Source organism: Ictalurus furcatus, chromosome 4 (genome assembly GCF_023375685.1).
Source record: "Ictalurus furcatus strain D&B chromosome 4, Billie_1.0, whole genome shotgun sequence".
Classification (NCBI taxonomy): domain Eukaryota; kingdom Metazoa; phylum Chordata; class Actinopteri; order Siluriformes; family Ictaluridae; genus Ictalurus; species Ictalurus furcatus.
Window position 1 is genome coordinate 3,343,312 of NC_071258.1, and position 16,689 is coordinate 3,360,000.

The 16,689-nt window shown below is 44.4% G+C and overlaps 1 protein-coding gene across 1 annotated transcript in view; it reads left to right on the top strand.

The window, feature by feature from the left end:
• The first annotated feature begins 3,736 nt into the window (after positions 1–3,736).
• Positions 3,737–16,689, top strand: part of glg1b (golgi glycoprotein 1b) — a 39,103-nt gene continuing 26,150 nt past the window's right edge. The window contains exon 1 of the mRNA XM_053623872.1: positions 3,737–4,069. Coding sequence (XP_053479847.1) covers positions 3,737–4,069 — 333 coding nt within the window. The remainder of the gene's footprint in view (positions 4,070–16,689) is intronic.

Below are 16,689 nucleotides of genomic sequence, written 5' to 3' on the forward strand. Positions count from 1 at the left end.
CCATATCCTGAATAACATTTGATATATTCTCTCTCTCTCTGTCTGTCTGTCTGTCTGTCTGTCTCTCTCACTCTCTGTCTCTCTCTCTCGCTCTCTCTCTGTCTGTCTGTCTCTCTCACTCTCTCTCACTGTCTGTCCGTCTCACTCACTCACTCACTCACTCTCTCTCTCTGTCTGTCTCACTCTCTGTCTGTCTGTCTCTCTCGCGCTCTCTCTCTCACTGTCTGTCTGTCTGTCTGTCTCTCTCACTCACTCTCTCTCTCTCTGTCTGTCTCTCTCTCACTCTCTCTGTCTGTCTGTCTCTCTCTGTCTGTCTCTCTCTTTGCCTCTCGCTCTCTGTCTCTCTCTCTCACTCTCTGTCTGTCTCTCTCGCTCTCTGTCTGTCTCTCTCTTTCTCTGTCTGTCTGTCTCTCTCTCTCTCTGTCTGTCTCTCTCACTCTCTGCCTCTCTCTATCTGTCTGCCCCTCTCTCTATCTGTCTGCCTCTCTCTCTCTCTGTCTGCCTCTCTCTGTCTGTCTCTTTCACTCTCTGTCTCTCTCTCTCTGTCTCGCTCACTCTTTCTCTCTCTCTCTTTCTGTCTCTCTCTCTCTCTCTCTCTCTCTCTCTCTCTCCATCACAGCCGTGTTCTCATACATGTTCACTCTACTCAGGTCAGTGAGAGAGTCTGGACAATCTGATGTCAAAACAATATTGACACTTATGTCTGGGACACACTAGTATATAAGTATTAATACCCAGGATTATTGCAGTATTAGGGTGATTACAGTTCAATCCTAACCTGTGTAATCTACTCACGGTCCAGTTGTGATGGACTTGAAATCATAAATATTTAATCATGTTCAGTATCTACCTTCGCCATTATTTTTTTGGACATTTTTTACATAGGGAATGTAGGTTTTTTCTCTGGACTGTGCATGAATGAGACCTCAAAGATCTACTGCATTTATTATTTTAATAAAAAAAACAAGAAAAAAAATGCATGCTTTTTCACAGGTTATGATTATTATGTTTATATTTGGGTGTGTATTCCCATCTCACGCTCAGTGTTCCCGAATACAGTGCAAAAAAAATTGTTGTATATACACACCGATCAGCCATAACATTAAAACCACCTGCCTGATATTGTGTAGGTCCCCCTCCCTTTGTGCCACCAAAACAGCTCGGACCCGTCGAGGCACGGGCTCTACAAGACCTCTGAAGGTGTGCTGAGATATCTGGCACCAAGATGTTAGCAAGGTGTGAGGTAGGGCCTCCATGGATCAGGCTTGTTTGTCCGGGACGTCCCACAGATGCTCGATCGGATTGAGATCTGGGGAATTTGGAGGCCGAGTCAACACCTTGAACTCTATTGTCATGTTCCTCAAAGCATTCCTGAGCAATTTTTGCAGTGTTGCTGGGCTCATTATCCTGTGGAAAGCGGTATGTTTAGGTAGGTGGTACGTGTCAAGTGACATCCACATGAATGCCAGGACCCACGGTTTCCCAGCTGAACATTACCCAGAGCATCACACTTCCTCCACCGGCTTGCCTTCAATCACATAGAGCATCCCAGTGCCATCTCTTTCCTAGACCAGACGCTCTAGCCTTCGTTCCCCACACGCATCAGTGAGCCTTGGGCGTCCATGACCCTCTCGCCAGTTTACCAGTTCTCCTTCCATGGACCACTTTTGGTACTAATGACTACATACAGGAACATTCCACAAGACCTGCCGTTTTGAAGACGCTCTGACCCGGTCGTCTAGCCATCACAATCTGGCCCTCGTCAGAGTCACTCAGATCCTTATGCTTGCCCATTTTTCCTGCTTCCAACACATCAACTTTGAGAACTGACTGTTCACTTGCTGCCTAATAAATACCGTATATCCCACCCAATGATAGGTGCCACTGTAATGAGATAACCAATGTGATTCCCTTCACCCGTCAGTGGTTTAAGTGTTATGGCTCATTGGTGTATCTTGAATATAGTCAAATTAATCTAGTTTGGGGAAAGTTTGGGAACCCCTGCTGTAGACAATTTGCCATTCTCATTGCAACATCAGGTCAGCTCTGGAATAGCAGCCTCCAGTGTACAGTGATCAGCCATGATATTAAAACCACTGACCGGTGAAGAAGTGAGTAGTATTGATTATCTCGTTACAGTGCCAGTGGGTGGGATATACAGTATTAGGCGGCAAGTGAACGATCAGTTCTCGAAGTTGATGTGTAAAAGGTGTCAAGAATGTTGCTATATTTTGTTCAAAAATGATATTTTCCATCATTTTGGTCACCAAAATAAATATTTTAGATGTGAATATTAACAATTTTGTTTTATAAACACCCTGGAAGCTGATATTTTTGTAAATTTCTTTAAATAATGTTTGATCTTTTTCTTACTCTTGGTATTCCTACACAAGCAATTTTTCTTTTTCATGTAAGTGATGTGTAGAAAAAGTCAAATAAAGAAGTACATTTTTTTTTATATTTGTGGCAGATGCCCTTATCCAGAGCGATTTACCTTTATCTCATTTATAACACTGAGCGTTAAGGACCTTGCCCAAGGGCCAAACAGTGGCAGCTTAGCAGGGCTGGGGCTTGAACTCCTGACCTTCTTATGAGTAATCCAGAGCCTTTAACCACTGATCCACCACTGCTTTGAATGCATGAATAGGGTTATTTTTATTTCAGTCTACAAACTGAGAGAAGAGCATGAAGTCAAATGTGAAACTGAAACCTGTATGTGGTTTTACCCACAAATCCACAAAGCCAAAGCTGAACTCGAACCCAAACTGTGTGGCACACTGCGCTCATTTTGTAAGAGCGGATCAACCCCCAGTCACGTGACATGACCATGACGTCAACACGCACCAGGGTGTCTCATATTTGATTGAGAAGCTATCAAAATACGTCATCTGTCTGACACAAACGCACAACAACAACAAGAAGAGAGAGAGTCAAACAAAAACCCCCTGCTTGGCTTTGTTTTTGATTTTGAAATGAACTATCTTGAAGAAGGACATCATTATGTGCAATCTGCACCAGTAAAGTGACTTTCCACTGTGGACGAAAGAAGCTCTGTCTTTTATTTATTTATTAATTTATTTATTAAACATTGATTATTTATTATGTTATAATGATAGAATATTATGCCATGTAGCAGGCTTCTGGTATTAATAATAATAGGCTTCTTTTTTTTAAGAAAAAAAAAAGGCAAATTATGACAGGAAATAAAGAGGACATCAAGCAGGATGACCTTACTATTTAGGAACGTTCAGTGTAAATAGTATTGATATTGGTTTTAAATATTTAGGCCAGTTGTATGATAATATGTATTATATTTCTGTTTATATTCATGTTCATCATATGAACAAGTGAACAGTTAAAAGACGAAAATGACAAAATACAGCATAGCGTCTTAATGTGATACTTTATTAAGTTCAAATAATGCCTGAATTAATTAATTTGAAAGAATTAACGAATACATTAATTAAGTCGACTAATCTGAAGGAATAAAATGGGAGCTCTCATAAAATGCTGGAGGAAATAAAAAAGTTCACACAGGACATCCGTTGAAAACAGTAGCCAGTAAGAAATAACCCAAATCCACATCACTTCCCTATATAAGTGCACTACATAGGCAGTGGAAAGACTGCACTGTTACGCCCTATATACTGCCCTAATTGTGCGTTTGGAACGCGGCCTCGAGCACGAGCCGCTTTTTTAAAGTCGCGCAGCTGCGTTTCAGCCTGTTAGAAGGAAGATGGCGGCGGCTTGTAGACGCGCTCAGGTTCTCCTGCAGTTCATCCTGTTCCAGTGCTTCTGCGTGGTTCTGGCGCACGGGTTAAAACTTGGAGCTAATGGTAACCTCCATCCTCCGGTGGTGGTGGTTCCTGTGAACCGGCAGCTGAAGCTTGGAGCGCCGAATTCGGTGAATATCGGAGGCGCGGCGGCGGCGGTCTCGCAGGCGAGGAGGGCGGCCGGCTGGAGGCTGGCAGAAGAGGAGGCCTGCGGAGACGACGTGAGCCGCCTGTGTCCTAAACACACCTGGAGCAACAACCTGGCTGTGCTGGAATGCTTACAGGACAGGAAGGAGGTTAGTCAGGAGGGACACATGGGGGACTTTGTCTCCCTTCACTTATCATGTTTACCTCAGGTGTCCATCATTAACAAGCCCATAAAGACAGAATGAGCTTCTTTACTGTTAATGTTTATTTCATTTTTAAAAAAATAAATAAATAAAATTCTCACAACATGATCCCTTAATGTTCACTCAGAGTTCCGAATTGTGTATGAATGTGTGCTCTATCTCGAAAGTTTTCCAGTTCCCTATTACTTAAAATTAGGACTGGGTGATTGGACATAGAAATAATATCTGTAGACTTGATATCTGTAGAAATACTAGCCATGGACATAATATCCATAGAAATAATATCTATATAGGTTGATTTATCCATAGACATGTGGAGATCCATAGATGTGATCTCTGTATAAACAAAATAAATAAATCCGTAGGTATATCTGTAGAAATAGTATCTACAGACACTGATATCCCAAGAAATAATCTCCATAGACATAATAATATATGTAAAAAAATATATCGTCAGTTGCAATCAAAACGATTCAACTCCCATTGCAAATCAGGTTTTATTGCCAAAACGGACACTTTCAGCTGTTCGCAGTGAACAAATCAAACAAAAGCGACTGAAATAGGTTCAACCCGACGAACGCTTGAAGTGGTTTCGCCAAATTCTACTGAAAATACAACTTATAGTGATTTCTCCAATTTCAAAATGATTCGACTCCTTCATGGCGGGCATCTTTAGTACTCGGTAGAGCACCTTTTTGCTGTTATGACTCCTCTCCATGGACGTGATATCTGTAGAAATGAAATGCATAGACGTATAGAAATGAGATCCAGGGGTTTATACAGATGACATCTTGACTGTATAATGATAACCTAGTCCAAAAACTATAATCGACTATTTAACCCTTCTGTTGGCGTTGAGATACCTACCTTGTGCCCAGAGTTCCCTGGAATAGGCTCCAGACTGGGTGAAGGGTGTCACGTGCTTCCTCCAAGACACATAAAGACAACCATCTTTCCGTATGCGTATCTCGTGATGCGTCACGGGGCGACATAACAAACTCCGTGGAGAGCGCATACGTCTTCACTCCCCTGCATACGCGATCTCGTGGACGGCTGTGATTGGTTAGTGTAGTCCTGGGCACGGATCGCCGTGGCATCATCGGAATTCATCCATACTTGCAGACGATACTTTCCAGACGATTGCTGGCCTCAAAGTCCCAGAATGCAATGCAGCTACATAGTGCTGAGTTACGGCAGAGAACCGACTCGACCTTCATTTAGACCAGCGAACAAAACATTCATTTTTGTAGATCTCAAACAAACGGGTGAATTTACACGCTCACGTTTCCTCCATGTCTTGTTCGCACTCGTATCTGATTACACACACACACACACACACACACACGAGCGGGATCGTCCTCCAGGCTTGAGAAGTGCTTTTGTGTGTCTTTAACCCTGAACACATCTCTGTTTCTGGAGAACAGAAGTCATTTGAAAGATTAGTTCCTGTCTCCGTTATTAAAAGTCAGCGTGACCCCAGGCACCGCGCAAGCCGTAACATCTCGTACAATGCTCCTTATTTGTCAGTATTGTTGTGAAATTGTGCGTGTAAATGTTTGCGTAAGCCAAACCAGATTTAAAAAGCTTCCACTGGATTTAGGAAGGTTTTAGAAACGCCGATTTTCTTCGCGCTCGGGTCCGTGTCTCGTTCACCCATAAAGTGTGACGCGCGTTCCTGGCACAACTCGTATGCATTTGGTGACGCCCATAAAACTCCATAAAAGGTAGAGTGCAGACGGGTGGCACTTTTATGCCAATAAAAATATTTAATAATAACAATATAAAAAGTGCGAACTGAAGCTTCTGTCAGCTGAAGTATTTGTTTACGGGTATCAACGCGCAGACAGATCAGTCCTCTGATTATACGCCGCCATTTCTGTTATCATAACTGAATTAGTTTTATTTGTCTTAGTTAATGACTTGCTTTCTTTCTTTCTGTAACTCATTTCTTCAATGTTTTTCTTTCTTTCTGTAACTCATTTCTTCAATGTTTTTCTTCCTTTCTTTCTTTCTTTCTGTAACTCATTTCTTCAATGTTTATTTTCTTTCTTTCCTTCCTTCCTTCTTTCCATCCATCAATATTAAAACCACGCGTGAGGATGTCTACTAAAGCACTTCTGTAAGGCGCTCTGGATAAGGGCGTCCGATAAATACTTTTAAACGTAATAAAAATAAGCAGTTTAAACCCGACCGTATATTCCGTATATAAAAGCGCGGTAATCCACGCGATTGATACGATTCGCTGTCCGTCAAGTCGAGGTTTATATCCGTCGTCTCCTGCGTACGTTTACACGCAACAAGGGGCGCGAATAGGATACGGACGTTTTCTCGAATTTTCAGGATGTTCACGAATACCAAACCCCTCGTATGTGCCTTGACCTCGCTGTAAACCCGAGGGCTGGTGCGGAGACGATGGCAGGCCACAGAACTCGTGCTGTTAATGATTGGCCAACGAAGTTAGATCCGTTCAAACGTGTCGCAATACGCGACTCATATTCGTGATTCGTAAGCGTTTCTGCAGAAGATTCATCATCTAGTCATGTCTTTCAGGGCTCGTTAATGTGTTCCACATCTGTGTTTTTTCTATTTTTTTTATTCCAAACGGTTCAGTAATAATTAACCGAGTTGCAGCACTGACTCAAAGTTCCTCGGCCACGAGAGTTGTAGAACGGCGTCCGTGATATTCACGTTGTTGTGATGGTTTCCGTTATCGTCTGACTCGTACGTGCATCCAAGCACACCTTATTTATTTAGTACGTTTCTTACCGCGTAAATTCCAACATCTTCAAGTGTTCTTCCTCACTGTGGATGCTCACTACATGGGGTGTGACCTAATGGTGTCGTAGAAACCTTTTGGAGTCGAGTACGTCGTGTAATCGTCTGTCCGATTTAATCGGAATTCAGACTATACGCAACTCGTCGTTCTCGTGAGAGTTTGGACTCGAATCGAATAAATTATCGGCACCCTCGGTGGCGTTTGGGCCGCTCTCGGCCATTACGGCGAGCCCGACTCGTCGTTCCACGAGGCAGATGGACAGCACCGTGCACATTTTACACATAAAGTGATGGTTCTAGCGATAACATTATGATGTTATGTGATTTTGATAATGAGACAGTACTCGAGCAGGGTACGGGTTGGTCCGGGTTAGTAATCGTAACGTGCCGTACTGCGTTTTATTATTTTTTTTGAAAATAAATACATTTAAAATTGTCTGGGAGGTAGGTCGGAAAACAACCGCAGTAAACGGTTGACCAGAAATACGACGGAGGCAGAAAACACTCAACAAACCTTTTGAGAAGTGCTTTTTTTTTTTTTTTTTTTTTTTTTTTTTTTTTTTTTTTTTTTTTTTTTTAGAAATAGACATGTGCAATATATTATTAGATAATTCTAGAAATCACTAGTTTAAAACATTCTGTGCATCCCATCCGCTGTTTATTTTCTCGTTTTGCGCCTCAGTCCAGATCTCCAGAACTCATGACATTTCGGCAGCACTACAGCTCTGTCCTTTGGCTCCGTTCTACAGGGAAACGTCATCCGCAAGCCAAAACGCACACCATGCTTGGTTCACTTCCTGTATTTGGGTCAGTTGAGGATCGATCTCGCTACAGCGTGAATTGCGCTAGCGTTCGATTGAAACCAAACTGGTACGAGTTACGTTTTGTCTGTGGATTTAAAAACTGCAGATGGACAGTTTTGACAGTTTGAGCGCTCCGATATTAACGGGCACTCTGGGAAGCCCCGCCCTTTTCTCACATGGGTAATCGTCTTGATTTTTTCTTCCCCACTCCAAAAAGATGCGCTCTCGCTATCCGTCAAGGTAAACTGAGAATGTTTTGAGTTAGTGATGATGATGATATAGAAAGTGATCGGCTAGTTGAATTTGCTGCCCCAGTTTGAGCGACAAATCGACAGAGAAAAACGTGGAGCCATTTACACGAAAGCTGCCAATCCAACTCTCGCTTCCTTAAAGAGGCTGCTCGTTATTCCTGTTATGGTTCGGCAGGTCCGTGTGTAAAGTGCTGAACAAAACACTGGTTATTCGACAGCTTTTATTTTTAGGAAGAGCTTCCCACGCTTCTTCTGAGAGCTGCCTGTTACACAACGATGACTCACCCTGATGCATACTAACGACCTAGAAGAGTTCACGTACAGCGAACCGCGGTCGTCTCGAACGATTCGACTCTTCGTCTCGGGAGACGAGGCGCCGCAGAATGCGCTTTTCACGTGAATCGTTAGTGATTTTTGAATACGGCGCCCTCCTACACGTCTCGTGACGGGATTCCGTCCAATCCGAGATGACGAGAAACGGTGCTGCCGTGTCACGTTAAAACTAGAACCGCGTCATACGCCCTCGATGTTTTCTCATTCGTGCGATTAGCACAATTGTTTTGTAAAATGTGTCACGTCCTGTTGCTGCATCGCCTCAGACGTGTCTCATGAAAATGTCCTTGAATCATGCGTGTTAGGATATTTTTGTTCTAAAGGGAGAAAGAAGGTGGGCGGTATCTCTGGACACATGGTCCCACCTTAGGGATTTCCCAACCAGTGGCCTGTCAGAAAAGGGGGCTTAATGCATGGTAATTAGCTTTCTCAGTGCCATTGTCTTCCTTTTTATTACCAAGTCTCAGTCCGACTGCATCTCCGACAGCTGGTCTTTGCCTTCCAGGCCTTGAAAACGAGAGCAATATTTACTCTTTCGGTTACCGTTTAGGTTATTTAGGTTGGTTGACCTCTGCCAACACAACACTGATTGATTGGGTAATCTTTAACCCAATGGTTGGGTAAATATGACAGAACACCTTTTGGGTTAAGCTAACCCATCAACTTGGCTTGTTTTTCAACCAAAGTACAGTTTCATTTTTACAAAAACGCTGGGTTTTTTGAGTTCATAAATGGATTAATATTTTCAGGGTTATTTATTTATTTATTTATTTATTTATTTATTTTAACCCTTCGTGACCTCAAACCTGCCTGTAGAACGAGTCCCAAATCAGTCCCGTGTGCAAACTCCGTTAATAGGACCGAGTATGAAAATGCCTTTCTGCTGCGTTCGACTTGTAATTCCCGACGTCCGACCGGGAAAAGCAGAAGAAACCAGCCCTTCGACTCTCAAATTCTTACTTCTGCTCTTTAGTCTTCTCGACTACGAGTTCAGGGAGTGACGTCGCGCCGACGTGGCCGCTCGCGGCGTCCGAAGCGTTCGTATTTGGAGGCCGAAACGCAGTAGCACTTTATGTCGTATACGCAAGTATTCGCTTTCGATCGATCCACATGCAGACGTATTCCGTTTTGAAATCTAGAACACTGGCTCTTCAGTTCGCCGTTTGAGGAGGGAAATATACTTCCCTTATTACAGTTAGTTAGCTAACTCGTCGCTATTCAAAGACGAGCATGTTGGCCACCCCCCTCCCGCCCGCGTTGTCTAAATCGACGTCGTTTCAAGCTCGGACTTCTCGCTTCGCCAGTTGATCGCAGCGACAACAAATTCTACAAACGGAACAATTAAAGAAAGGAATAAAGAATCAGAACTGCTTGTGCAGGACGTACAGAACAGCGTCGTGAGGATTGTATTTGAATATAACGAATGGCCCTTATGTCGGTGCAGCAGTATAAAGTTATTGCTGTAACGTTGGTGCGAACTGGTTTTATTCATTTCCTCGTTGAAGAGGAAGTTCTCTTTCACCGTTATCGTTGCTCTTCCTGGGCATGTCACCGAGTACGGCTTTTAATTACTGCCATAATTACTTTGCCTGTGCGCGGCAGCAGCTGTGGCCTTCTGAAGAGCTAAATGGTAGCTATAAATCTCCTCTCCCCCAGGCCAGGAGGACGAGGTGGCCCAGACACAGCTGCACTGCGTCCGTCGCTCGCTGCACACGCTCCGTTTCATTTGCATTTTGAGCAGGTCGTCGCTCATATGTGCGATGTAGAGCGCTCGCTGTAAAACAAAGACGGCCAGTGTGACCGAGATTTTCCCAGAGGACTAGCCCGAGAGCCCAGTCGAATCCTTACACGAGGAGAGAGACTCGTGAAAGAGATGATATTCTAGTTGATTTTTGTTTGGAATGGAGAAGATTCGGTTTGTAATAGTAGTTACGTGTGTGTGTGTGTGTGTGTGTGTGTGTGTGTGTGAGTGTGTGTTTTTAAAAAACTGGATTTATGACTGTTTATTATTATTATTATTTATTACTGGATGACTATTCAGGATGCATTCAAGTATGAATGAGCGTATAATGGACGCGAGTAGTAGTTGCACTGTGCGTGAAGTGAAATTGGAAATGCGAAACGTTTGTTTTTACAGTCTTGGTATGATTTTAATGGAAGAGCGAGGAAAGCTGGGGATGGAACCGTATTTATATAAACAATAAAATAAAAAAGGCACATAAGCCCTTTCTTTCATTCTTTTATAGAAAGAAAAAAAAGAAAAAGAAAAAAGTGCTTTATCCTGGTCAGAGTCGCAACAGGTCCTTCGTCCATCCCGGGAACGCTGGGAGTGAGGCAGGAGGATTCACTCCGAACGGGACGCTAGTCCATCACACGCTCCTTCACACGTCCGAGTAACTTATTTATGAGGGGGTGGAAGGAAACCGGTGAATCCAGACGAATCCTACAGGGATAACATGAGGAACTCCATACAGAGAGTAACCCGAGTTCAGGATCGAACCGGAAACTCCTCCATGTACTCCGGTTTCCTCCCCCAGTCCAAAGACATGCGTTGTAGGCTGATTGGCATTTCCAAATTGTCCGTAGTGTATGTGTGATTGTGACCTGCGATGGATTGCCACTCTGTCCAGGGTGTCCCCCGCCTTGTGCCCCGAGTCCCCTGTGATAGGCTCCAGGCTCCCCGTGACCCTGTATAGGACAAGCGGTACGGAAAATGGAGGGACGGACGGACAGATGTCTGTCTTCTGCGTTACGTGTGTTCGATTTCCAAACATTAATGCCGCGTTCGACTAGAGCTCATAACTTGTAATTCCCGATCTCCGACTAGGGGGAAAAACCCAAGCAAACAACCCCCTCACCTCAAAACTCCTCCTCTAAAAGCATGAATGCCATCCTGAACTCTGACGCCAATATCTGTCATAATAGTTCAAATATTACAGAGCAACATCGAAGAACGTGACTTCGTAATGAAGTAAGAGAACAAAATGCAGGCTCTGTGGTGTTGCACGCAGAAACCGAAGCAAAGCTATCAAAGCGGCAGCTTTTCCAGGATTCTCGGAGAGTCGTAATGGCAGATTTCCTTCTAAACCCGTACGACAGTGTACCCGAGAGAACCGACGCTCTTTTACAGGCGAAGATCGACTTTGTTTGTTCGTGTTTATTAATGCTCACCGGTGAGCGTCTAAACCACGTACGGTTCATCTTCCCCTACACGAGCTGTCTCTGCCTATCTGTAATCACTCTCTAATGAACTCTCTCGGTCAGGTTCTGCACCAAATATAAACAAATTAGTCGTTTAAACCCTTTTTAATGAACACAAGTGTACCTTTTTTTTAAAAAAAAAAATATATATATTTATTTATTTTAAATGTTTTTTTTCCTTTCCCTTTTTGCGTATACAGCAGGGTACTCGCACGCCAGAAACACGACTCTTATTTGCTTGGTGAAAAAGCCAATTAACTTTAACGAGGAAGGATGTGGGATTGCAGAAAAGGAACCGGCTTTTGGCAGCAATTAATTTCTCTTCGTACCGAGTTTATTTAGACGAACCTTAACACACATTTGCGAGTCTATGGACTGTAGGTTGAGAGAAAGCGCTAGGGTCATCTGTGCTGGATTCTTAAAAAAAGAACAAATAAGGTAGAGTGACGCTAACGATTAAGTCGTGATCATGTGGAATATCTCTTTCGCACGGGCGCTCTTTCTTCTTTCTGCAAGTTAGTTGGAGAAATTAGGACGCGTGAGACATTTCACTGTAACGTTGCCACAAACTTCTACCTGCTGCGAGCGTTTCTGATATTCATCACATCCAGCCGGTTCGTTATTCTCTCTGCTTCCCACCCACCAGTCGGCTCTCGCCAGTCACGTGAAGGCGGACACGTGATCGCTCCGAGACGCGCGAAAGTCAGCCACGTATTTTCAAACCTCTGCTAATACGTCGCGAAGATGCGTTCACACGTTCGACGATTTTAGCGCTGCAGGTCGCCACTATGAGATTCCCGGTAGGTGTTCCTACTAACGGTTGCCATAGTAACGTTTATCAGTAGGTGGCACGACTAGCGTTCCAGTTTTGACGTGCGCTCTACTGTCGTCACGCACATTGGTAATCGCTGCACCAAGTCGCTCCAAATTTGCAAAAAGTTGAGATTTTCTCGCTAGACACGCCCACATCGACTTGCCAGCAGTCACTGACGCTCATGTCGCCGGATCCCGTCAAAAACGAATGGTTTCCGGTCGCGTTGTCGCTGCGAGTCGCTGCGTGTGAACATGCCTTAACACAATCTGAGGAAAGCGCTACGAGCTCAGACACCCACGATCGGCTAGTGTCGCTCTGATTGACAGGGGAGTGATAGTATGCCCCTCCCACACGGAGACCACAACCGATTTTGACGGTAATCAGTAATGTAATCAGATTACAGTTCTATAGTAGTAATTAGTCATCTGTAGTGGATTACTTTTTTTGAGGAACTTACCCAACACTGCTTGGTGCGAGTGTGAGGTGGGGGTGGGGAGAAGTGTGTGTTGGTTTTTGATTTATAATAGTTTTTTTTTTTTTTCTTGCTGCCTGCTATGATTTTCTTCTTGGCATCTCCTGATATCTTGTTTTTTCATCAAATGAATCCAGGCCGTTCTTTAACCGTAACGCATCACGGCTTCACTGCCTGGTGATTTAAAAAAAAAAATGTACAATTCAGTGTGTTGCCTTACGGTTTGAATCATTTTAATGTGTTATTGTGCACTTATAATGGTAGAGTTCTTGAGGAGCGGAAGCTGTTATTAAAGCCCCGCAGGGAGCTGAACGGGCGTACCTTGGGGATTTCTCAGAAAGACCGGTCAGAAAACGGGCTAATTAGCACGGACGAAAGCCGGATCAGTTTAGTGTGCCTCATCACATCTTTTTCCTTCTCAGTCCCACGTCTGACTGCATCTCTATTAAATCTCTCAGCTGGTCCGAGTATTACAGGTCTTAACGTTAAAAAAATTCTTTTAATTGTCATTAAGCAACACATTTTTATGTAGGCGCTCCTGGTTTTAATAGAGAGAGTATGCCACTGCGAGTCACGACTCAAAAATACACCAAAAGGGTCTTATTTATGTTTTTATTCCCTCATTAATCAGAAAAACATCTACATATGTATGTGTAATGATTGACAGTCGCATAGGTGTTTTGATCTCGCCGATATGAGCCGACCCATCTTGGAAGCCCCGCCCCCTTCCTCCGTGTCCGTCTTGGGATGTTGTTCTTCTACACGACTCGTCCTAATAAATAAGGAATTGTATACTATATGCTCTCCGGACTGTTCCCAAACGCTGACGCTGGAGACTCCTTCCATCGATGTTTGTTTGCTAAATAATTGTCTCCTCGTATAAAGCGTCATATAGAGTATGGCAGTTATAGTTTGCTTTGTTTTTAATGTTGATCATTAACCTTGGGTTACGCGAAGCGTGCGCCATGCTGTGAACGAGCCGTTACTATAGAAACGGTAACGTATTCGAACGAGCGCGTTGATATAAACCCGTGGTTCGAATCGTAGCCAGAATTACTGTCGGAGTTGCTGATGTAGAAAATGAATCGGCACCTTCGGCAACACTGAAATGTATGTTTGTGTAATCGATTGTGAAGCTGAAAACACGGCAGAGCGAAAGGTTTGAGGGTCGCGGCAGAGCGAAAGCGATGGCCGGGTTTGAGGGTCGCGGCAGAGCGAAAGCGACGGCCGGGGTTGAGGGTCGCGGCAGAGCGAAAGCGACGGCCGGGGTTGAGGGTCGCGGCAGAGCGAAAGCGACGGCCGGGGTTGAGGGTCGCGGCAGAGCGAAAGCGACGGCCGGGTTTGAGGGTCGCGGCAGAGCGAAAGCGACGGCCGGGTTTGGGGGTCGCGGCAGAGCGAAAGCGACGGCCGGGTTTGGGGGTCGCGGCAGAGCGAAAGCGACGGCCGGGTTTAAGGGTCTTCATTTTGGCAGACCGTGTAGATGTTTTTCCACTTGGTTGAGTTATTATAACGATAGAGGATATATGATGTGTCCTTTAAAACTGCAGCGTTATTTCCGGCAGTGGCCCTGGATAAAGATCTACATCCGTGTTCGCAGCTGTCTTTAGTTAAGCCACAGGCAATATTGACATAAAGTGTAGCGTGACATCTCACTTGAGGTTTGTGTCCCCTATATTTACATCCTGGTGTTTGATTTCCTGCGAAAGCTGTTGGTCAGTAGCAGGAGGGCATCTGTTTACTGTACCTGCAGGGTAGATTGATTTTTTTTTTTTTTTTGTTGTTGTTGAAAATGTTTGACCGAGATCAACACGAGTTTTGTTTCAAATCCTTTTTAATTTAGCGTGTACGTTATCGGCTTGCTTTGTGTTTTGGATAAATGACCGGATGCGTTCGTATTCACGTTCTCCACCCTCAAGAGTGGTAACGTATCCGAGGTCACGAGGTCAGCGGTCTACACGAATATCTTCTTCTGCTTGACAAGACCGGATGTTTGGTATCCGTATGCGACTGATCGGTTGTCGGGAGAGCTATGTGGAAGCAGATGGTTGATTTGGGTGTGGCTCTGGAGCTCAGATGGCTTCTGAATATTGGCAGCTCTTCGAACTCTATTTACGTTTATAAGGGCGTGTTGAGTATCTCCACTGCTGGCATGGCTCCCTTCTTCGCTCTCCAAAGTGTCCTTCATGAAGTCAATCCATTTCCTTTCCCCCTGTTGAATGCTAATAGCTCTTATGTCATTGGAAGAAGAAGATGACTTTATATGGCGCATATGCATTACCGTACAGTGAAATACTTTTCTTCGGATATCCCAGGTGGTTAGGAAGTTGGGGTCTGAGCACAGGGTCGGCAATGATGCAGCGCCCCTGGAGCAGTTGGAGTTAAAAGAGCATTGCTGAAGATCCAAACAGGGGGTGGTTTGGCTGGGATTTGAACCTCCAATCTTCTGATAAGACACATCGATACAAGGCTCTCGATTAAACCATTTAAACTTGATCAAGTCCTCACTCTGAAAACATCACTTCTTTACCTCGTCTCCGGACCAAGTTAAACTACGATTCGTGTTGCGAGCTGTCAGCAAAACAAAAACGCTTTTTATGTAACCTTGTTTCCCACATGCATTGCTATACAGGTTGGTTTGTTGGTCCATTGGGTCGATTGCTTTCTCGCCGCAATCGAACCTCTCCAGAGTCCGTTTGCGACTGGGGAACGATTGTTTCGGTGCGGATCCGAGCGCGGCCGCGGTGTTCGTATATGTCTAAACGAAGCAAAACGAGGCAAAAAACACACCAGGTTCTGAAACGAACGCTCCAAACGAGTCAGGTGTGAACACGCTAGCACAGTTGCATACTATTCTCCCCCCATGGACTCCCAGGCTCGGTGTTTGTGAGCACTCGAGCTTCCTGTTAAGTTACGACACCGACTGCTCGTGAGTGGCGGACCGAAATTGTACGGTGTGCCAGATATGCGTACGATACACCAAACTCGGTTGATGAGAACACACCTAGGGCTCCAGAGAACTACACGACTCTGAGAGCAGAATAAGAAAAGCCCCGTGCATCAGAGACGCCCCTTTGGGAGTCACCTCAGTAACAGCTTAGCTATGTTTCATTGTTCCGTTCTAACTCGCTTTTGTTTTGTTATATTTTGCCAAGATCAATATTGAATGGGAGCATAGGGCACAACGAGATGCCATCCTATCGAAATTGACTGACTTTTGTGTATCGTTACACCCCGTACTACTTTATTATAGTCCACTCCACCACCTGCAACCGATATGTTGTACGCCGTTCCTCAGTGTGTTGAACGACATCACGGGTTTATAGACGGCCCTATCGTAACCGGTTCTCCAGGGCGGCTGGTCTTACGCTCTATAAAATAATAGCTTGTTGTTAATTCTCTCTTGTGCTGCACCAACCGTTTGTGCACAACGCTTTAATTAGAATTTTGTACTGAACTACCATAGTGTTGCTGTTTATTAGAATTGGGAATACATTGGTGTATTGAAAGCTTTCATCGTGGCAAGTTGTCTTGAGTATTCGCTATTGGTTGGGGGGGGGAGTACTAAACCGTACGTTTCCTCGACACGTCTTTCTATATCTTTTACTGTATATCTTTCACCTGTAAATGTGGATGTAGTAAAAAGAGACGCACGACGCTTTCACTGGACGGAGCCGACGTCAGACATGATTACGTCCCAGTCTGGTGGGGTATAAAGTAGTTCAATGACTACAACTGGCAGGAAATACTGGCTGTGGATAATCCCCCATGGATCTCCTAATGATCTGCGCTTCCCAAAACCAGTGCCCGGTCTCGCTCTTGCTTCAGTGGATGATCTCACCCGGATACGATCTTAACAGCTGCTGCTGGAATCATTAAGACTGTGTTTGTTTTATTCACAATTCACTCACACGAAACAC